Here is a 22,083-nt window from a genome sequence, read left to right as displayed (position 1 = left end):
GAGAGTCCCCCACCCACCCTCCAAGGCTTAGGGAAAGCTCCAGGGTCCGTGCCGTTAAGGGATGGGAAGGAGCCCACGGGCCCGAGAGACGCCCTCCCCACACCCCTCACCAGCGTGCGGGCCCTGCGGCGGCTCCCCGTAGGCCGGCGGGTTCCAGGCAGCGGGTGGCGCGCAGCTGTCGGGCTGCGGGTAGCTCTCGGCGGGCTGCGGGTAGCTGCCAGGCGGCGGGTAGGGCCCGGCGGGCGTCCAGAAGCCGGGCTCCCAGAGGGGCGGCGGGCAGAAGAAGGGCGGGGGGAGCCCCGGCGGGGGCGGCGGGTACCAGGCGAAAGGATTCATGTCGGGCCCGGACGCAGCCCCCACTCCGCGACCCGCTTCCACCACCACGTGGGGCCGCGCCGGCAGCCGCTACGAAAAGACGTCACTTCCAGGGCTGAGCCACTCGCCTAGCGATTTATCAACCCCGGCCAGCGCAGGCGATTGCGTCATTCCGTAGCACCGGAAGCGCGGCGGCGGGGGGCGGGGAAGCGGAGCGGGACGGGACGGGACGGGACGGGACGGGACGGAGCGGGAGAGAGGGGCTGCGCCGCCACCCCAGGCCAGGCGCGACGCCGCGTGCCCCCCCACCCGCCCCCTTCCGCGCCCCTTCCCCGCCATGGCCCGCGAGCTCATCGGCCCCGCTCTGCCGCCCGGCTTCCCGCGCTGCGCCGAGGCGGACCCGGATGAGGACTTCAGCCAAGGTACAGCGCGGGCTGGGGGCGGCTGCGTCCCCGGCGGCGGGGGGCGCCCCCCGTGTTTCACCTCAGGCGGCGCGGCTGGCAGCGGGGGGCGAGCGTGGCCCCTCGGGGCCCCGGGGCCGCTCCCGAGGCCGGGGCGACGTGGCTGCGCGGCGGGTTTGCGTGAGTCTGAGCGTCGCGAGCCGTTCTTACAGCGGCTTCTTAAGGAACAGGGACGGAAGTAGAAGGTCTTGCCTGATGGGGTGCTATCGATAGGAGACGGTCTAAAACTTGTTTTTAAAAAATACTGCGTCCATGCGTTTATGATTTTCCTGGTCCAGCTCTACATGTGCTCTTCGGCCTGAGTTCTTCAGTCGCTCGGTGTGGTGCTAGGGGCAGGAGGGAAGGCCGCTGGGCAGGCGGCTGCGGCCTGCTGGCCTTTGTCAGAGCAAAACGCTTCACCAGCCTGTCGTTTCTCGGTCGCTTTCCTCGGCATGCGGAGGCGGCTGGCGCCCGGCGGGGCTGCGGTGACTCGCCTGCCAGCAGGGTCGCCAGGGTCTCTTATGCGGACACAGGGGGCACGGCACAAGTGGGACCTCGCCGAGACCAGCTGACAGCCAGACTGGCTCTCCTGCGGTGGAGCAGTTTCCCCCACTTGGACTCTTACGTGTTCTGTGTTAATAGTATCTCTGGAAGTAGCAGTTTGAGCGTTAGTACTCCTTGCCTTTAACCCAGGTTCATGTTATATTCATAATAATATGTTCAGTTTCTGGCACTGTTCCATTCAGTTATTCCAAACAAAGCAGCTCCGATGGGAATGGCTTGCTGTGCTTGTCTGCTCTTCTCATTTTTTTAATCCAGAAGAGGGAGCAATAGGAAGAGAGAGCTGGCACTACAGCAACATCGAGCTCCAGGTCGGCAGCTCGGCTCTGTACTGAAGCCCTGACTACACGCTAGTTTCAGCTGATGCAGCCTTTCCTACTCCTGTTTGTGTCGATGGCTTACTCACTTTCTTTCTAACAATGTCCTGTTACACACCGCAAGTATCTATACTGTGTGTGAACCCACTGAACAAAATAAGTTACATTTATCAGTAGGCTGTGGTTTCGTGATATCAAGTGTTTTGGCAGTATGTAGTCTAGGTCATTCAGCCTAGTTTGTTCACATTCTGTCTCACTGTACGTCAGCTCCATAGCACTACAGTTACACTGGCAGATCTTGGGGATTTGTGTGTGAAGTGGATGAAGGAATTTATTTGCCTTTAAAAAGAAAAAACAAAATCAAAACAAAAAAAAAAAACCCAAACACCAAAACCCAGCTATTAGGGGTTGTTTATTTGTTTTTATAACTTCTATAAATGTTTCCTGACATACAACAGCTTGGTACAAGTAAGTGTACCTGCTTAACACAAGGCATACTGCTGCAGTGTAGAGAAGGAAAAGAGAGCAAGTACTTTGTTTTAACATACTTTGTTGTACAGAATTACAGCTCTAGTTGGATCCCAGCACCTGGAGGTTCTGAGTGGCAAAATTGTGTGGTGGGGCTGCTACAAGCATCTTCTGCACTGTAACGCTTGCCGGGTCTTGAGACAGAATGGGCCTAGAAGTTCTTCTGCAACTATTTCTTTTATATTCTAGTTATTTTAAGGGGTACTTCCCCTTTTAAAGCTGAACAGCTTTTCCACTATGTTTTCTTTCCTTGTGGTCTCACCAATATTTGCACTGCTCGTTGCTTTTCTGTAAGAACACTTGGGGTTTTTATTCTACTTCCATTGTTTCCGCCTCTGAACAGCAGAAAGTAGGACTTTGAGCAGCTGTTCTGAGAATTCTGTCAAAAAGGTTTCATTCAGAACTATAAGATAAGGGAACAGAATAGATTATTTCAGTTGGAAGTGACCTATGACAATGATCTAGTCCAACTGCCTGACCACTTTAGGGCTGACCAAAAGTTAAAAAGCATGCTGTTAAGGGCTTCTTAAACACTGACGGGCTTGGGGCATCAACCACCTCTCTAGGAATCACAGAATGGTTGGGCTTAGAAGGAACCACTGGATATCATCTAGCCAAGCCCCTGCTAAAGCAGGTTCACCTAGGGCAGGTTGCACAGTCATGTCCAGGCGGGTTTTGAATGTCTCCAGAGAAGGAGAATCCACAACCTCTTTGGGCCACCTGTTCCAGTGCTTTGCCATCCTCAGGGTAAAAATTTACCTTATGTTTAGATGGAACTTCTTGTGCTGCAGTTTGTGCCTGTTGCCTCTTGTCCTGTCACTGGGCACCACTGAAAAGAGCCTGGCCCCATCCTCCTGACACTTGTCCTGAAGATATTTATATGCATTGATAAGGTCCCCTCTCAGTCTTCTCTTCTCCAGGCTAAACAGGCTCAGCTCTCTCAGCCTTTTCTAGTGAGGGAGATGCTCCAGTCCTCTAATCACCTTCATAGCCCTCCTCTGGACCTTCTGCAGTAGTTGCCTGTCTCTCTGGAACTGGGGAGCCCAGAACTGGACACAGCACTCCAGATGCAGCCTCACTAGGGCAGAGCAGAGGGGAGGATCACCTCGCTCAACCTGCTGGCCATGCTCCTCCTAATGCACCCCAGGATCCCATGGGCCTTCATGGCCACCAGGGCATGCTGCTGGCTCATGGGCATCTTGCTGTTCACCAGAACTGCCAGGTCCTTCTCTGCAGAGCTGCCCTCCAGAAGGTCAGCCCCAGCCCATGCTGGTACGTGGGATTATTCCTCCCTTGATGTAGGACCCTACACTTGCCTTTGTTGAACTTCTGTTAGGTTGCTCTCTGCCCAACTCTCCAGCCTGTCCAGGTCTTGCTGAGTGGCAGTGCAGCCTTCTGGCGTATCAACCACTCCTCCCAGTATTGTATCATCATAAGACTTGCTCAGGGTACGCTCCGTCCCTTCATTGATGAATAAATGTAACAGGATAGGACCCAGTACTGACCCAGGGAACACCGCTGACTACAGGCCTCCAGCTGGACTCTGTGCTGCTGATCACAACCCTCTGAGCTCTGACATTCAGCCAGTTCTCAGCCCACCTCACTGTCCACCTATCTCACCCACCCTTCCAGAGCTTGCCTATAAGGTTGTTATGGGAGACAGTGTCAGAAGCCTTGCTGAGGTCAAGGTAGACAACATCCACAGCTCTCCCCTTGTCTACCCAGCCAGTCATTTCATCGTAGAAGGCTATCACATTGGTCAGGCGTGATTTTCACTTGATGAATCCATGTTAACTACTCCTGGAAGCCTGTTCCAGTGTTTGACCACCTTCTCAGTAAAGCAGTGCTTCCTAATGTCCAGTCTGAACATCCACTGGTGCAGCTTTGAACAATTCCTGCATGTCCTATCACTGGATACCGGGGCGATCAGCACCTCCCTCTCCACTTCCCTTCCTCAAGCAGCTACAGAGAGCAATCGGGTCACTTCTCAGCCTCCTTTTCTCTAAATTAAACTAGCCCAAACTCCTTAGCCATTCCTTACAGGACATTCCTTGCAGGCCTTTCACCAGCTTTGTTGCCCTCCTATGGACACATTCAAGGACCTTTACATCCTTCTTAAATTGTGGGGCCTAGAACTGCCCACAGTACTCAAGTGAGGCCACACCAATGCTGAATACACAGGATGATCATCTCTCTTGACCAGCTGGTTATGCTGTGTTTGATGCACCCCAGGATGTGGTTTGCCCTCTTGGCAGTCAGATAAGCATTTGTCTTACATCTGGGATATGACACTGCCATGCTAGATGTAGTGAAAAAAAATAAGTGTCTGTTGATCCATTCGTAAATTTGTATTTCTTTCATCTTTATATGAATAACACAGAATTACGGAAAGGTTGTGGTTGGAAGGGACCTTTAAAGATCATCTAGTTCCAACCCCTGACATAAGAGCTCTGTTGTAACTTGTAGCATACAAATTCTTGCTTCTTTTTTTTTTTTTTTTTTTTTGTTAAAAGAAGAAAAACTGAAAATGTAGTAATTGTAGCTTGTGTAATCACATTGATGTTGATGTGTGGTATTTTGTATTGTGAAACGTGAGTGGAGTTAAAAGCTGCCTTGTTCACTTCCCTGTGCATCCCTGCCTCGGAAGATAAGGGAGTAACTTAAGATAAAGTGCCAGTTGCTGCTCTACCTGTAGGTCAGCACAGAGGGAGGGAGTTGAAATGGACTTTGTCAGGAGATATAAATGTCCGTTGGTGTCAGAGAACTGCTGCTCCTTGAACCCTGTGACCCTTAATCATGACCAGAATTGGGAGCAAGTGATAGCTGGACAGACTCAAAAGCTCAAACCCTGCCAAATATTTTACCTTTCCTTCTTCAGCTTGCACTGCCCAACCTATGGGACGCACTCATCTCCTGATTCTTTTTTCTCATGATGATGCTTTGAAGCTGGCCTAAATGTGTTCCTGCTGGAAGACTTCTACTTCCTTTGGCCCTTTTGTCTCTGTGCTGTCCTTGTACCAGCAGGAGAGAAATACTAGGAAAGGGCTAAAACTAACCAGAGATACAGAAGAGATTTTTGGCTATTTCAGCATTGAGGCCCCATTTGTTGAAGTTGCATTGATGTGATATGTCTGAGTTGATCTGTCGCTGTTGCTGAAGGTGAAAGGCCGTACTCCTGTCTGTCCTTGGAGGTTCCCAGTGCCTGTCTGATGGCATGGTAGATTGCTTAGAATTGCCAAATACAGCAGAGATTAACCTAGCAAAAACAGACAAAGCAAAAAGTAGTTTTCCGTTTGGATTCTGAGTTGAATTGACTTAATTTTCAGGTGGATAGTCACCAGAGCCTGCTCAATGGAGAGAGCAAGTCAGAGCAACAATGGTAGGATGGCCACTTCTAGCAACTGTGAAACATTCATTCTGACTTTAGACATATCCTTGGCTCTGTTTCTCTCCTCTCCATCCCCAAAATTTTCTTCTGACACTTTCATATCCCACTGTCCTGCTCTGAGTTGTTCTCAGTTCTGGTTAATTCCTCACTTTCCTGTTCTGTCATTGGTACGTCCATATCTCTTCCTGACCTCGTTGGTTTTAGTTTCCTGATACTGACCTCTCCTCCATTCCTCCTTTGGTCTGTATCTCTACTTTTCATTGGCTTTCAGGGAATTTCATTCCCATCAGATCTTGGCCTCCCTTCTTACCCTTCCCTTTCTTTCCTCCCAGAATCTATGCTTAGCAATTCCCATCCCTTCCTCTCTACTAATCACTGTGGCTCCCCACCCCAACCTAATCCATAACTGTATCCTCACCTGTGCTGATTATTAGTCTCAGTCAGTACCATGACCATAATTAATTTTTAATCCGTATTCTCCCAAGGCTTTCTCTTCCATCCACTTCTTTCACCAGGTCCAATGACTGTTTCTTCCCAAGGCTTTAAATGCCATTTTCCTCTCATGAACCAGTCTGACTCTTACTTTGTTTCTGGTTGTCCTGCTTAGGCTGCAGTTCCACGAACAAACAGTTCCTTCAGGGTAGTGCTGGGTTTTGCAGTGTTATTTTTATACTTCTTAAGTTCCCTGATCCAGTTTATTGCATAGCCCATGCAAATGGCTGTGCCAGCGTAACAGACAGGAGGTGGGATAGAAAGCGTATATCTTAGCCCTGATGCTGGACAACGTGTCAGTGGGGCCAGTCTCCTTCCTTAGATAGTTTTGGTTACTAGTTCTTTCTAGCTCACAAAGCTGATCCCTATTTCTCTCTTCCTCTGCAGTATCAGACTTACCAAACTGCATCTCAGTTTGCTTCTTTCACTCCAAGTCCTTTCTTTTGTCTGTCTGCATTCAGACCAAATGAAGCTCTGCTTTTATGGTATCAGGGCACCAGGTGGCTGGAGAAGGCTGTTGTGCAGGTTTTGTCGGGTTTTTAAGTGGGTTTTTTATCCAGTGGTGCTTCTCATACCAAAATGGGAGACTTCTTGATACCAGTCTTTATTTCTATTTATCATTCATCTGTTTGTTCCTTCTCATCTTGAACTTAATTTACCTTTATAGGCTGGGGTGTTGTGGGTTATTTTTTTTTCCTACTTCGTGCTGAAATGGATTTTTTTGTGTCCTGGTTTAAGCCTTTCCCATTAAAACAGAAAACAAAACACGTGGCAGATCTGTCTGGCTGCTTTGTAGCTAGTAAGCTGTCCTTGTTCTGCGTCATGTGCTAAAGATGAGTAAAAGCTTTATGAAGCTCACTTGAAGGACTCAATTTCTGCCTAGCTTTTGTCAGCTAACAATGGAACCATAATCTGTATCAGGTTTTATTTTGCACCATCAAAAAGTTGTAGCTCTTTAACTGGAAGTGCAATTTTCTGGTACCCTTCATTTATGTGGTTTTATTGTATCTCATCTTTTCATCTAATCCTTGACTATTCATAAAGCTAACAATGTCTTTTCCCTCCAAAACATCTTTCTGTCCTGTCAGTCTTGGACTCAAGGCTTGAAATATTAAAAGGAGGAATGGTGCCTGTGTTTCAGGATGCAAAATGATCGATCTCCATTTTATCGGATAGCTGTTTATGCTGTGTGTGTCAACTGGTGCTGGCCCTGCATGCACTGCCCTGGATGTGGGAAGGCCTCTTATCTTGGGACCATTGCTGGTCTTTGCTTACTCCAGGTGGCTCTGTGTTGATTGAGCCTGTGAGGGTATCTGTATTAAATGTCTCATTTAGGGGGCGTTTGCTGTTAGGATCAGTGGCTAAGCTGCTTCTGGACACAGTGTATGTGGTACTGAATCCAAATAAGTGTACAAAGGGCTGTGCCTGCTGGTGAAGAACAGTGCCAGAAACAGCTCAGACCTGTTAGCAGTCTTAGGGTCTGATTTTTTCCTTTGCTGAGATATCTGTCCCCTTCTGATGACTTCAGAGGTTGAAGGGTTGACTGGAACATGGGAGCTTCATCCACGGCCCCGGCCTTCTGACAGCAATGATTCTTCCAACTCTGAATGCCTAAATCATCTTTTTCAGCAGAGGACTTAAGTCTGTGCCTGCTGCTCATGCTTAGCTGAACTGGGAATAACCTTAATCATTAAACCATTCCTAAAGCAGGCTGGTGATCAAATTTAACTAACCTATGGTCTCCCATGCTGTGTACATACAAGTGATGTGACTCTTCACTAGTAAGCTTCAAATGCTTTATTAAGGTGGTAGTTTCTTTTTAAGTATACTGGTTTATAATATATGTGTTGTAAATCAGTTGTTAGATGAAACAAGGTTTTCTAGTCTTGTTCCAGAAGACACTCTGTAGTAATGGATTAGTAATGTACTAATTTAATTCGGGGGGGGGGGGGGTGTTGTTCGTTGAAATATGGACCTGAAAAAAGTTACTTCTAGCAGTTTGTTAAATATGTTCTTAAATGCTAGACAAAGCAATGATTGAATACATTGAATTCCAGGTAGATAGGTATTTTGGGAATGCCAGGATAGATCATATTTATTTGAAACATTTAATAAGTATCCCAGATAATTCTGGATGTTCAGTTGCAGGACCAGCACTGCCTCCAGGCTATAAAAGCAGCTGTGGCTCAGAAACTCCTGACAGTGATGATGACTTGGAATCTCTTCCTCTACCCAGAGACACAAGCAGAGATTCTGAAGAGGAGACAGAAGGAGATCCAGCACCCAAGTGAGTATGTTCTTAGATTAGTTGTATATTTGTGTTGTATTACAAGTGAAATGTGTCTCTAAATTGTGAGAAAGGGATGGTATTATATAAATAAAAAGTAAACCCTGTAAAGAAAAAGGGTAAAGCCTGTGTAAAATCAAGAATGTTCAGCTGACCTGTTTGACAGTTGAATTAAGTTATGTAAGGCAACCAGATTGCTGCAGTTACATGTTTTGTTTTAGTTCTGCAATTAAAGTAATAAAATCCTTAATGTTCTGCTTGTTTATACTAAGGATACCACTTACCACATCTGTAAGTATTTGGTACTTGAGTTTTGCCCTGTGTCTCATATACTACGTCTCATTGGAAGGTCATAAGGAGTATTTTTGGACATGAATTTATGCATTCAATTGAGTCAACTCTGATGAAAAAATCCAAATTGTTCAGCAAATAACAGGAGTCTGCACGTACTCACATTTGGTGGGGTTGATTACTCACAATTGCTGTGTTATGAACTTCTGTGTGTTTGTGCTAGGGCTTGTATAAGGGACGTGGAGGGCGTTATGCCATCTTAATGAGTGTTAGAGTAATTTCATCACTTTTTTCTTGTTGTCTTATTCAACAGTTTTTCAGTTAATTAAAATTGAACAGGGAAAAATACTAGTCAAAATGCAGACTGTATAAAAATGGAGAAAGAAGTGTGCTAAATTTAAAATTACTTTGTGACTAGAAAATGGTAATTCAACATAATATTACTTTTCTTTTTACAGCAAAAGCATTCTTAATTTTTTTTTAAATGTCAAAGCATTTTTGGACTGAAGCTTATGCTCTCAATTTTTTAATTGCTTCAAATTATTTTGGATCCTTTTGCACTGTTTCCTTGGTAACAGCAGGATATTTAGTACATAAGACTGTCTGAAATAATTTTACATATTTTTTTTCCTTTTTTAAATGTAGATAATTGCTATGCATGTCAAGGTAATTATTAAGCGAAATCTTTATATTTGCAGAAAGCCAAAAAGAATTCAGGAAGATGATGATGATGATGGCTTTTTTGGGCCTGCTCTTCCTCCTGGGTTTAAAAAACAGGATGATTCTCCAGAGAGGTAATTAAAATGGAATTATATTCAGGTGCTTTTCCTTAAAACACAATTATTTTAGATAAAATATTTTGTAGCACTATTACAGAACACTTCAATTGTGCACTTCGGATTCAGATGATTAGAATTGCTTCCTCCACATCCTGAGAATAGGAACAGCATTCCCTTGAAACAGAACACACAGCCCTCCTAGTCCTGGTTGGAAGATTGGAAAGAAAAAGAAAAAATGTGAATTGTCCGATTTGTATTTTTAATGTCAGATTTCTTCCATTTCTTATGATAGGTCTCAGATCAGTGCAGAAAAAACAAATTACAGTACAAGGACCCATAGTTCTATAGTTCATTCTGGACTGTGAGGGAGTAGGGCAGTAAGTTTTTGTGTGGTGCAATACAGTGCAGATTATTGGAATTGTAATTTACTAATGCACCAAGGATTATTGTTTATGTCTGGAAAGCAAGCTGTCAGGTGTAAGTAAATAAGCATTATTTACAGCCTCTGTCAGGAAGCTTTCCATTTGATTACACACAATTATAAAATACTTCCCCAAAAAAATACTTATGGATTTTCTATGCAGACTTTAGCCATGTCTTGCAGCCTTCTAGTCTTTACATTAATCTGTGCACTTCCTTCTATAATTTGAAGTTATGATCTGTAGTTAAATTGGGACTTCCAAGGGGATGCTTATTGATGAAAGGTACAGGAGAGTCCATCGGTCACTATTATTTTCCTCAGAGCAATAGGGAGCTGGTAGATAAAATAAGTTAATACCTTCCTCTCAGGTGTGAGTTTTCAGTTCTAGGAAAGGGACTCAATTTTTTGTCAAGCTGTTTGTATAGTATACCATCTCAAAGGAAATTTTAAAGTTGAATTTTTTTTTTAGTTTGGATAAATTTTTATGATGCTTGGCAGCAGTTAGGAAAACAAGAATTTATCTAACTAAGCTTATTTGGAAGTATCCTCTTTGTGTCTGTTTAACTACGCTTTGCTGTAATCAACAAACTTTTATAATTGTGGGTATCATGCTCAGGGGGCTTGTTTGGTGCTTTGATGGTCCCAAGAGTAACTAATATTTTTCACTTGTGTTTCATATGCACTATGTGTTATTTTAATTATAAAACTTAAGAAGTCACTAAAAATAATGTGATCTCTAATAAAGCAAATAAATGCTTGTACCTTTTAATACCAGCAGTGGTAGCTTTCTTGATTTTTGGCATGAATACTCCTGTGGTAAAATGTTTTGTCAAAGTGTGCAAAAGAAAAAGAGGAAGAAAAGAGGCAAATTGTAGTTTGAAGGTCAGAGAGATGAGCAGTGACACAGGCAGTCACCCATCATATAATCTTAGTCTTTTGTATGTTCACCCAACTTTTATTTCTACTTAGCAGTTTATTTCCAAAATGTTGGGTAACATTCAGAGGCAAGAGTCTGCCCTGTGTCAGAGTGTAAGAGATTAAAGCAATAAAAGGCACTTGGTAGTTTGTCGGGGGTTTTTTGTCCTAGCTCACCATACAACCGCTCCTAGCACACAAGGAGAAAGCAGATTGAGCAGAGCTGTTTTGCACCCAGCCTGATTCCCTGAATAGGTGGGAAAGGTGTGATGTGTGGGAAGAGCCTTGTCTGTCTGCCACCCCCATACACCTGGTAGTCTAGTTGTCCTGACACACTGAGGCGTGTAAGCTGTGCAGGGTATAGACACAGTGTGTTAACCGTGTCCCCACTGCACTGCTGAGTGTTGAGCAGATTGCTGCTGATGAGCTAGCCACAAATAATTGAAACAAATGCAAGCTGTTTGTTTCAATATATGGACAAACTGTTTGTTAGCTCTGTGTGACCTATTCATTCTTTTAGAAAAGCATTCGTTCTGTTACATCTTCTCCAGACTTGTCAAAGCAACATATTCATGATTAGGAGCAGCTCGTGTGCCAATTTGCAGCTTGTTAAAAATTGTTTGAATAATTCCAGCATAAAATACACGTATGAACTGTTTTCCTTCAACTTTGATAACCAGCAATGTTTAGGTAACTATGTTTTAACTAACAATGTTAGACAGAAGTGCAGCACTCAAATATTCCCGAGGTATGCGCACATCAAGGTAAAGAGCAAAGGTTATCCTAAAAAATGTTTTGTTATACATCAGAAGAATGCTGAAATGCCTATCTTGAAATACACATTAGCAAAGACTCCCAAGCCCCGAACCAGAGAAACATTCTTTGCCATATATGAAATTCATTATTTTTTAAATTAAAGCTTAATTCATTGTAAGTTTGGGGGTTGTTTTTGAATGTGTCTAGATAGGTACCAAAGCTACCCAGAGCAGCAAAATGTGTTTAACAGAGTTTTATTTAGATTCACTTCGCCTTTCAGGGAACCTTTGGACATCCAGGAGGCTGTCAAGAATCACACTGGCTGTGCGCTGCTGGGGAAAGACCCAAGCAACAGGGTTTTTCATGTGGAGAGAAAAAAAAAAAAGCATAGAAATAGAAAGTGTGGGAGGGATGAATATAGGAACCATTTTTCTACTCTTTGGAAGAGACTTTGAGCTGTGACAGAAGCAAGGCAGAGTATTTGAGATCTGCTCTTTTTCACAAGTTGCACAGATACAGCCTACAACATAGATGTTCTTGTATATTTTAGCAGAAGGCTTTTTTATAGTTTGGTTTAACTGTCTCTCCATGCAAAATAAAGCTATTTGTGTACTAAAATAAAAGATTATTTTGGACATATCTGTATAGGTTTAAATTCAATCTCTTTGAATTATATTGGGAATTTAAAATATGATCTCAACGAGAAAGCACTCAGAAAGGAGAAGAGGAAAATAAAAGCTGTTTCTTTTTTGCAGCAGTTAGGTGGGGGTGGAACTTCAGATTCAACCCAGACCTCTTGCCTGGGTTTGAAACCTCACCAGTGCCCTTGTCCTGGCCTGAGCTCAGTTTTATTGCTTTTGTCTGTCTGTCTGTGGTTGGCTTTCTGGCAGGACTTTCTGCTTTTTAATTCCCCTTTTCAAATGCTGACAATAATATCATTACAGCAGGACTGTACTGATTAGATTATGCGGGATTTAGTAGAAGACCATCATTAGCATAATTCAGTTTACATTGTGTTATGTTTTATTTCCCTAAAGTTCAAATGGAAGATAGTAATAAATGAAGTCTCTGCTGATACATTGTGAGGATGCTGTCACTTGGCTATTTCTTCAGGTGATAATTACTTGAGTTTTTAATTAGCTTTTATTAGCTTTAAAGAATATGATGCTAGGTTATTAAGAGGAAATGGTATACAAAAGTCTTTTCAGTACTGCGAGCACAGTTTCTAGTGTGCTTTGAACTGTTTTCACCATTGAAAAGTGTTTCTCACCTTTCTGTGGCTCCTGGAGACAATTGAATTATACTGCTTGCAGAGCTGTTGCATAAGAACAAATCAGTGAAGTTGCCTGGGATCACAAAACTTTTCTTCTCCCATCCCCATTCCAAGGGAAAATAAACTTGAAATCAGAGCAGTTCACTGATTCTGTTTATTGAAGGACAGTGAAACTGTGGTGCAAAGCAAGAATGAACAAAATTGACTTTGTTGCTAGAGAAAAAGTAGCATATATTTGACCTCTCACCTTTCATTGCTCTTGAATCTGGTGAAGGAAGGTAGGGAAGAAAAAAGTAGATTTCCGTGACTACATGCTGCAACTTCCCCAGTTTTCTTGCACCCCAGCTATCTGCAGAGGTCCTCCTGGAAAACAGAGAAACTCTTACTCAGTTATTTTTATAGTGTGTGCGTAGGGGGCACTCTTGGTATGGGGAGGAAGGAGAATCACTTCTTATCAACATTTGATTTTTATTTTTATATTAATCCATTTAATTTTCCCTGCAGCAAATAGTAGAAGGCTATCATTTAATGTACTGTCTGTCCTTGTTGGTTATGTTACTTCCTTTTTTTCCTCCTCAACTGAAAACGAAGATAATTATTTTTTTTTCCCCCTCAGGCCCATTATAGGTCCTGCATTACCACCTGGCTTTAGGAAACCTTCACAGGACACTGGGAGTAGCAGGTGTTCCATAGGACCATCTCTTTCATCAGAGTTCCGTACCCAGGTTTGTGAAAACAGAAGACTTTTTGTTTTAGTACAGTCTATCTGAAATGCTATAACAAGTAGGAGCCTGAAAAAGTCTACTAGACATACTTTTCAGCATCACAGTTTAATTTTAGACCAGAAAGTGTCTGGCATATTTTTGCCTGAGTCAAATACTGAAGCATAAATAAGCCTTAAAAAAAAGAAGGTGGCTGGTCTGGTTTGTTGTGATTTTGCTGTTAGACATATGAGGCACTCACCAAGTGCAAGAGATCTAGGCATCCTAAACTGCAGTCACAGTAATTCTTCCCAATGTTTTTCCATTCTTCTGGTGTGACGTCCTTCACGAGTGGACATCTTGGCAAAGTTCAGATTTTTTGAAGATGTTAAAGAAGTAATGCAACCTGTTAGAATGAAAATATTTACCTGTAATTCAAGCTTTTACTCTGTTGCTGAAAGGGGAGCAAAATGATTGAATATTTCACATATCTTCACTCTTTTAAAATGTTTATTAGTGAATGTGTTAAATACATTTATTCAAAAGAATGCAATCAAGAATGACGCTACAGTATCACTAACTGTTTGTATCAATAGTAAGATGATACCTGTAACTAGGAGTAAGGCAGAGCAGAACAGTGACACTGATGCAATATTTTGTGTTTTTTGACAGTTCTTCTCAGGTTAGGTAAAAACTAGGTTTCTACCTAGTTTTTTACCTAACCTGCAAGTCCTATAGTGTAATCCATAACCACAGAATAATATATGTACTACCAAAGAACATTCAAGAGTAAGATGCGTGATAAAATACAGCTAGAAGTATGGGGAAGATTCAGCACCCTAAACATGGGCCTGTAGTATCATTCTGAGGGATCTGAATCATCTGCAGCAGGCTGGCAGATGGGGAGTAATGACTTAGAGAAGCTTGCATCCTTCTTGAACAGCACCACTTAACCCAGGCAGGATACCCTAAGACATGAAAAATGGTGCTGGATACCAGTTTTTAAGCAATTAGATCTCTCTCATGCTATGGTATAGTGAATATTAATTCCTTGTGAGAATTAACAGTTACTCTGTTTATTTCTAAAATACTTAAGTTTTAAGTTTAACTCCCAGACACTGTGGGACATGCTAGGAAGGAATGAGGCAAAGGTTGCTTTGGAACTTCACTTTTTTGATTAGTAGTTGCAAAGTACATCATTCTTCAGCCTCCTACAGCGAGTGTTGTCAAAATCCTTCATGAAGAATCAGTCTGACATTTTTAAGATCCTTGTCATCTTATAACTCCAAATAATGATTAAGCAATTTATCATAATGACTAATCTCTTGAGGCAGGAATGTCAAAACTGATCTGCTTATGTATTTTACAAACAAAATAGTCTCTTTTGTCCTAAATAGATCTTCTAGCTTCAGCTTTGTTACAGATACTACAGAACTTATCTTACCTTATTTTTTTCCTCTTCTTAATGATACTCTAATCTTTTACCTTTGAACATAATGAGTAATTTTTCTGTTTATTTTGGTTTAATTTATTTATTTTGTATTCTAGTACATCTTTAGAGGCAGCTTATTCCATGCTGATTCTTCACTTTATATTGATTTCCCCTTCAAACTTGAAGGCAGTATTTCTCAATGTTTGTTTAATTTCATCTTGATTGAGGTAGGTGGTAATGGAGTGAATTGAACTTAAGACTAATGAGAAAGGAAATGAGACATGCTTCTTCAATTAAAACTCAACATGGAATTTGTCTTTCATCCTCAACTACTTTACAATACAATTTATTATGAAAATCATATCTTTGCATTTTTTATTTGTTTGTACACAGAGAGAGGGTGGTGGTCTTCTACCTTGGTTTCTCAAGACAGTTATTCCTCTTTCCCACCAGCTCCTTCCTTCCTTTTAAAAAAGAGAGAGAATGCAGTCACCCCATTCTCTAAAAGCTGAAGCAATATTGCAGTGGTAGATAACGAGTGAAAGCTTGACTATGTAAATGTTTTTGAGAAAAATGATGAGAGAAATTGGTATTACCACCTTGTTTTGGTGGTGTTTATAAATGACCAGCTGTTTCTCACCCTCCTCAGTCTTTCAGATCAGTTTCATGCAACTGGTCATACAGCCATTAAATTTGCTAAGCTGCTTCTTGCACCTTGTGGTCCACAGCTGTGTCTTTAGCTACCTGAAGCTTGCCTTCCCCACTATCTATACCTTTGCTGACTCCTAAAGGCAGACAGGGCCAACTGGCTTAGCTAGCTCAGAGCAGTGTCATTAAAGCATGCCAGTTTCTGTAGCAAGTGGCCCACATAGGAGTAAAGTAGCTTATTTCACACCTGCTGTCTTCCTTAGCCCAAATCCCTCAACAGCAGTGGGGTGCTAACTGCGAGCAGCCTGAAGTATTAGGCTTGTACTCAGTGTAGCAGGATACGTTCCTGCTCTCCTCCTCCTTTCACTCATCCTACGTCCCCCGTGCACCCATTAGCTGACTTCTAGTGAGGTTCTGTGCTCTGTTCTTGCATCTTCCACTGATCACCTCTGCCTCAGGTGCCTTACTTTACATGGAAGGCTCCTAATAATGTTTTTGCGCTGCTCATTGCTCTTGAGCCCTTATCTTCTCTCTAGGCTGTCTGCCTGATAACCAAAGTTTGGCATGACAAAAACAAGCCATTCGCCCCCACCTTCTTCACCCTTCACTTAAAACTTCTTCACCACCACCTTGTATTTTCAAGTAAAGCTCTGTGCTTCCTGAGTATACAGCCTTCTTGTCATCCTACTCCCATTGCTTCATCGCCCACATTCAGGCTGTAGCTAATTCTTTTCACTTTTGTAGATATTGGGCACCTTAGTTTTGCTTCCAGGGCACTGTGGCATCGCCATTTTCTGTCTAGTCCTGCCTCTGTCCACGTCTGTACTGTTTTAACTTGGAGGGACCCGTGAGATTTCTGTACAACTCCTGGCATCCACAGAGATTCTTGTTAACATCTAGTCCCTTTCAAAATAGGTTTTTTTGAGCTGTCCTCCAAATAATTGCTTAAAATGCAATGCCAAAAGGGTTCAAAGAAGCAAATGTCAGAACCAAGAGAGCAGACTGGCAGATACTATGCACCCAGGAGTGTAGAACCATGTATACCACTGTACTCTAGCTTGCATGTTCATCTTTCTAGCATCCTTACAGAATCTGAGCTTGAAACAGGTCTTGTCATGTGAAACTGCAATCCTTATTATGGAAATACATCCAATAATGATGGTAAACCCCGAAGTATCAAAGATGTATGCTTGTGTGTTTCAGATTTGCATATGGCCACAGATGTAAAGTAGCAGGACTTTGTGCTGCCACTATGTTTACCAGCGGTTTTGCCTCAGACAAGAGATGGTGTTTATGAAAACATGGAGACTTAAGTATCCATGTTAAAGTGTTGGAGCAGCTCTAATCTGGAGCGTTAATCCAGGTTTTTGTTGTGTGACTGCCAGATGCATTGTGTTAGGTTTATGTGCTCTTACAGACAAAAGTCATTCTAATCCTATGAAGCTAAAGTGTTCCTTGATGGTCTTAGCACTATGGTTGAGAGAAATGTTTTATTTTTGGAAGGTTACAGATAGTAGTGAGGAAGAAGACAATCTCATAGGCCCAATGCCTGCAAAAGGACCAGTAGAGTCTGATGTGACTAAAGACTTTGAACGCAGAGCTCAGAGAATGAAGGAAAAACTTACTTCAGCAGACAGCGTAAGTTGGATTTCTTTATTTCCAGTATTTTGTTGCTGGAGTGTATTTGTTTTTCTTTGCCTGTTTTCTGTGTGACACAGTTGCAATTGCTCAGGATGCTCAGTGTTTGCGGTTGTCAAGACAAGGAAAAATCCATGATTTCTGCTGGTAGCCAAGAAATTCAGACAGCAATTTTTGATTATGCTTTTTTTACTGTTCCCCCTGCCCCTATTTCTTTTGTAAAGGATGAATCCAGGCAAGTTACCAGGGAATTATGGATGACAGAACTTCCACCTGAATTGAAAAGCTTTGGATTTGGCCCAAGAACATTCAAGAGAAGAGCTGATGACAAATCAGGTGATAGATCTATTTGGACAGATACTCCAGCTGACAGAGAAAGAAAAGCCAAGGTGAGTGTTTATTCATTCATATACACCTGCAGGCAGCAGGTATGTGAAAACAAAGATACCCCGAGTTGTTCGGTGATTATTTTTTTTCCCAGATTTTTCTTTGTTATCAAAACTTATGAATTCAAGGCTTAAAGGTAAAAGCAAGGAAATAATGATTTATATTTGCATTGATAATCATTTATTCCCTCTCCCTTCTACAGTAATCTGGTACTCTGTATCAGCTCATTGAATTACATACAGTGTGCCCAATGTGTAATTCACGATTACAGTGTGTCCAGTTTCTTCTTTGAGCAAAAAATACCTGGTGGCCTCTACCCTTCAGATTTAATTAAAAAATAAATATAGATTTCCCTGCTTTTTACTTCAGACACTGTGATTATTATAGCATGTGATTTCTTCTACTTATCAGGAAAGAGAAGAGGCAAAAAAGTCAGCCTGTAAGGATAATGAAGAAACTGTATTATCTGGGAGAGAAAAGAGACTTGTTGAGCAGGTGACTTCATACAATGTAAGTGTAATAGCAAAATATTTCCTCTTCGTGCGTTTCCCTTAATTCTTCACTCTTCTGGTTCTGATTTCCAGGGCTGCTGGTTTCCATGGTGATGCCATTATAGTCTTCCCTTTTAGTGCCCAAACCTACTGCTGTTTAAGTCATTAAAACATTTCACTTCAACAAGAGCAGGACTGGGTCCTCCAGCTGCTGCTGAAAACAATGTGACAGAACTGGGATTTGTGTATATTGTCCCAGTTTTAGGTAGTGTTTTCCTTAAGTCATCCTCATGTCAGGACATGGTTGCTGGGAGTAGGCAACCTTAATTCAAATATTAGCTTGCTTCACCAAATTACCAACATCGCGAGAACAGAACAGTAGTACAGGTTTAACTTTTCAGACAAAGTATGCATTAACCCAAAATAAGCTTGATGGGCTAAGCGGATTGATGCATTAATTAGACCATGTAATTAGTTACATCAACTGCTCATTACAACAGCTTTATTATATTAAATTTTTCTCAAGTCTCTGCAGAAGGCAATAATTTTCATAGGCAGATGTTGATTACTAGAAGTCTGAACTCCATGTCAAGTTCCATCTCGCTTTTCTGTCTGCCAACCCCATCCACCAGAGTATACGGACTGTTGCCTGCCTTACAGGCGTTCGTGGCAGTTCTTCCCTGATTCATGGCCTGAAGTCTTATGGAAGGCAGTCTGGTCTCTTGAGAGTATCATTAACTTGAGAATTGCAGCCTTGGCTTATGTTACATGATTGAAGTTTATCTGACAGTTTAAATAATTTATTTGTAGTTCATGAAATCACGTGTCCCTCTTGACTTAGAGGCTTGCAAATCCAGAGCTGTTAGCATAATGTCTTAATTTTTTTCTGTATTGTCTGTTTCTACTGTTACTGTGAGTAGAATAGAACAATTTTAATGTAAAAATACAGGTTTTGCTCTGTACCATTGGCAGAATAAGACATATATAGGCCTTTACTGTTTCTAAGGTTAATAGAGTTCTCTCAAGAAAAATTGAAGAGGATATCTTATTTAAGAACAATGTTTCTTGGGTGGTTATGTTTTGTTTTGTTTTGTTTTTTTTTAAATCGGCTCTTTTCTGATTTTCAGGTGTTTTGTGTGTGTTTGGTTTTTTTCTTTTAAAGTTTTTTGCTCTCTCCTGTTTCTTCCTGCACTGACCTTTATCAAGGATACTTTTCATTGAACAGGAGCTTTAACTCTTAAAATAGTTTCTTACAGTTAATTCTTTCAGTGCTGGTGCCTTATACTTTCTCTGGTGCAGTTCTGTCAACACTGACGTAGTTACATCGTGAAGAAGTGTTGTCCATTTCCTATTTTTCCATGAGCATCATTTCTTATGTCATGTATGCATAATTATTTGTATGTGTGATGAAGTAAGTTTTCGCACAGGGAGTGAAGGAAGATGAACCTTCAGGATAAAGATCTCGTGTTCTTAGATAAGAGAAAACAGGGCTGCTCATCTTTTGCTCTTTATGATGAGAGAATTGGTTTGGGCTGATGTTTTGGCTGGTTTGTAATGATTTGAGAGTCTGAGAAATTGATTACTTAAGGAAACACAAGTACACTTTACCCGAGCAAAGGAGGGGCACATAGTCTTGTGAGAACTGATCTATCTCCTGTGTGAAATCAGCAAAAGTTTTATGTTGTATATGGGCTGGATCACACTCTTTAATAAATGCAACTAAAGTCCTTAACATAGCACAAAAGACATGCTCTAGCTCAAACCTGTGGCTTTGTCCTGTGGTCTTGCAACAGATTATTCAAATACTGAAAAGTTATGAGCAGACATTAAAAACACAACAGTTCATGAGGGTAAGATTGAAAGGATATCTAGCTCATTCCTGCCCCTAGCAGTGACCGAAAACAGATGCTTAGGAGAAGCATGTAAGAAACCAGGCCTGTACTTTGAGATATTTCTCTTGTTGTCTGCTAATAATGGCAGAGCAACTTTCATATTTCTATTGCATTATTTTATAATTTACCTCCACTGCGGATATTCAACAACTTTATGGGTACCTTTAACATCATTGAATTATTAGTATTTTATTCAGTGTAGACGAGATTACACATGCTTTCTGCTCTGTGTATGCTAAATTTATCACTCTATTTTCCAGTTACTAAGCTGTTGTCTTTTTCTGGAATTTTTAGCCTTCCCAATTCCAGTCTTTCCATTTGGATTTTCTATGTGGTTGATACTTTGTAATACTTTATTTCTTCTTCCTTCTTCCCATTTTCCCAGGAGTCAAAGAGGTCGGAATCTCTCATGGACATGCATCAGAAAAAGCTAAAGAGCAAAGCATCTGAAGAAAAGAACAAACCTCAAGAAAGAAGGCCATTTGACCGAGACCAGGATCTCAAAGTCAATCGATTTGATGAAGCACAAAAGAAAGCTCTTATAAGAAAATCCAGAGATCTGAATAGTAAATTTGAGCACAGTAAAGGCAATATGTTTTTATAACATAAAAGCATGAAGCTTTTTTGAAGTCAATTAAACTTTGAATACTTAATTTTATAAGTATTTTTCTGTAAATATTTGTATGCAAAATAAATACCCTAATGGTTAACTATTTTTCCTTGTCTGTAAGTACTCTGTTAGGTAGGATCATCTGTACTACAACTAAACTGTTGTAAAGTTTGAAAGTACTGGTGTAAAAAAGGTAATGTAAATTTGCTACTTTAAAACATTGGTTGTTGTTTTGAGGTTTTTTGTTAGCATAAAAATAGTTAATTAAAATCAGTATTATTTTAAGGATCTCTGGATATGATCTAGCAATGGAGTTGGCAAGTTTTCCCCTATTGGCTGCCATGGAATATTCTTGCTGAGCCTGACCTGAAGGCAGTGAAAAAATCCCCTTTAAGTTAATGGGCAGGACATTGAGTTCATACTACCCAGCAGGAGCTCCAGTCAAGCAAATGGCAGCTTTTATGTCCACCCAGTGCTTTTATTTCTCTGATTCTATGTCTGTACATAAATACAGGTTTATATGTATGCATATAATTTCTGTACCATAGCAGGAAGAGTTGTTGGTAGCAGAAGTAACAAAACCCCCAGATTTGCAGATTTTCTTATAAAATGTTAGTATACAAGAAGAGAAAATCTGAGTTTTAATTTGTAGGGCTTACCAACAGAAAATCCATCTTTTTTAAGCAAATACAATGTGAAAATTAAATGAATATAAAACTTGTCAGTTTGCAGAGCAGAACAGCTTTTTGATATCAAAAAGGAGATAAATCTGACATTTAAAAAAATCTACATCCATGCTTAAGAGTTCTTCAGCTGCTCTGCGCGTACACAGAGGAGCTAAAGGGGGAGTTCTGTTACTTATTTAAAATTGTACTTGCATTCTTTTTCTTTCAAGTAATGTTTGGGATCCTTTTTCAGGAGTTAGTGAAAGTATCTATATAAGAAAACAATTTTATATATGAGATGCTGGCAACTTGTTTGGAAGTGTGACACATTTCATGTATTCAGTATCATGGAGTTTACTGTAATTTCAAAAAAGGCTACAGTGACCGACAGTGTCTGGGTTGGTTCACATTAATGGAGCAGTGACCCAACAAGCCCCAGAAAAAAGTGGCTAAAAACTTGGTATTATTTTATTGCACATGTGCATGAGGCCAAAGCACAGCCTCCACATGCTGAAAAGTTTTGGAGGTTTTTTCAAAGTTGCAAATGAATGCTTATGTACAATATATTTAGATACTGCTTTTTTTTTAATGGACAATCTATTTTGCCATCTGAAAAATCTGCTACCTTCAGGAAGAGGAGGGACTGGTTTTGTATTGTGTTTGATTTGTTTCTTTTTCTATAATCAGTTTTGAGTTTACGAGCCTTTTTGTTTTGAGGTGAGGAAGGTTTAAACAAGGGGCATTTATATTTTTTTTTTCTCCCTTAAAACAGACTTCTGTCAGTGCCTCCTGCTTTTTTAGCTCAGCAAGCAAGGCCTCGCTGGGTTTCTGTCTTCTGAATTTTCTCCTTCCCCTT

General features: G+C 41.4%; 2 protein-coding genes across 3 annotated transcripts in view; one reads left to right on the top strand and one right to left on the bottom strand.

Moving 5' to 3' along the window:
* The window catches only part of NUFIP1 (nuclear FMR1 interacting protein 1), a 127,176-nt gene that overhangs the window by 27,149 nt on the left and 77,944 nt on the right, over window positions 1-22,083 (bottom strand). The window contains exon 1 of one of the 2 annotated variants that reach the window (XM_080376770.1): window positions 111-470. The exons of the other annotated variant lie outside the window; for it this stretch is intronic. Coding sequence (XP_080232896.1) covers window positions 111-336 — 226 coding nt within the window. The 5' untranslated portion in view covers window positions 337-470. Of the gene's footprint in view, window positions 1-110; window positions 471-22,083 lie in introns of those variants that run through there. 2 annotated transcript variants of the gene reach the window in all.
* GPALPP1 (GPALPP motifs containing 1) lies at window positions 585-20,667 on the top strand. Its single transcript, XM_080376775.1, has 8 exons — window positions 585-737; window positions 8,184-8,328; window positions 9,318-9,413; window positions 13,380-13,488; window positions 17,048-17,182; window positions 17,407-17,571; window positions 17,981-18,079; window positions 20,338-20,667. The coding sequence occupies exons 1-8, from the start codon at window positions 653-655 to the stop codon at window positions 20,554-20,556; spliced, it is 1,053 nt and encodes a 350-aa protein (XP_080232901.1). The 5' UTR covers window positions 585-652; the 3' UTR covers window positions 20,557-20,667.

The sequence above is a fragment of the Falco punctatus genome (genome assembly GCF_963210335.1).
Source record: "Falco punctatus genome assembly, chromosome: 2".
In the NCBI taxonomy this organism is placed as follows: Eukaryota; Metazoa; Chordata; class Aves; order Falconiformes; family Falconidae; genus Falco; species Falco punctatus.
This window is presented reverse-complemented; position numbering and strand designations above follow the sequence as displayed.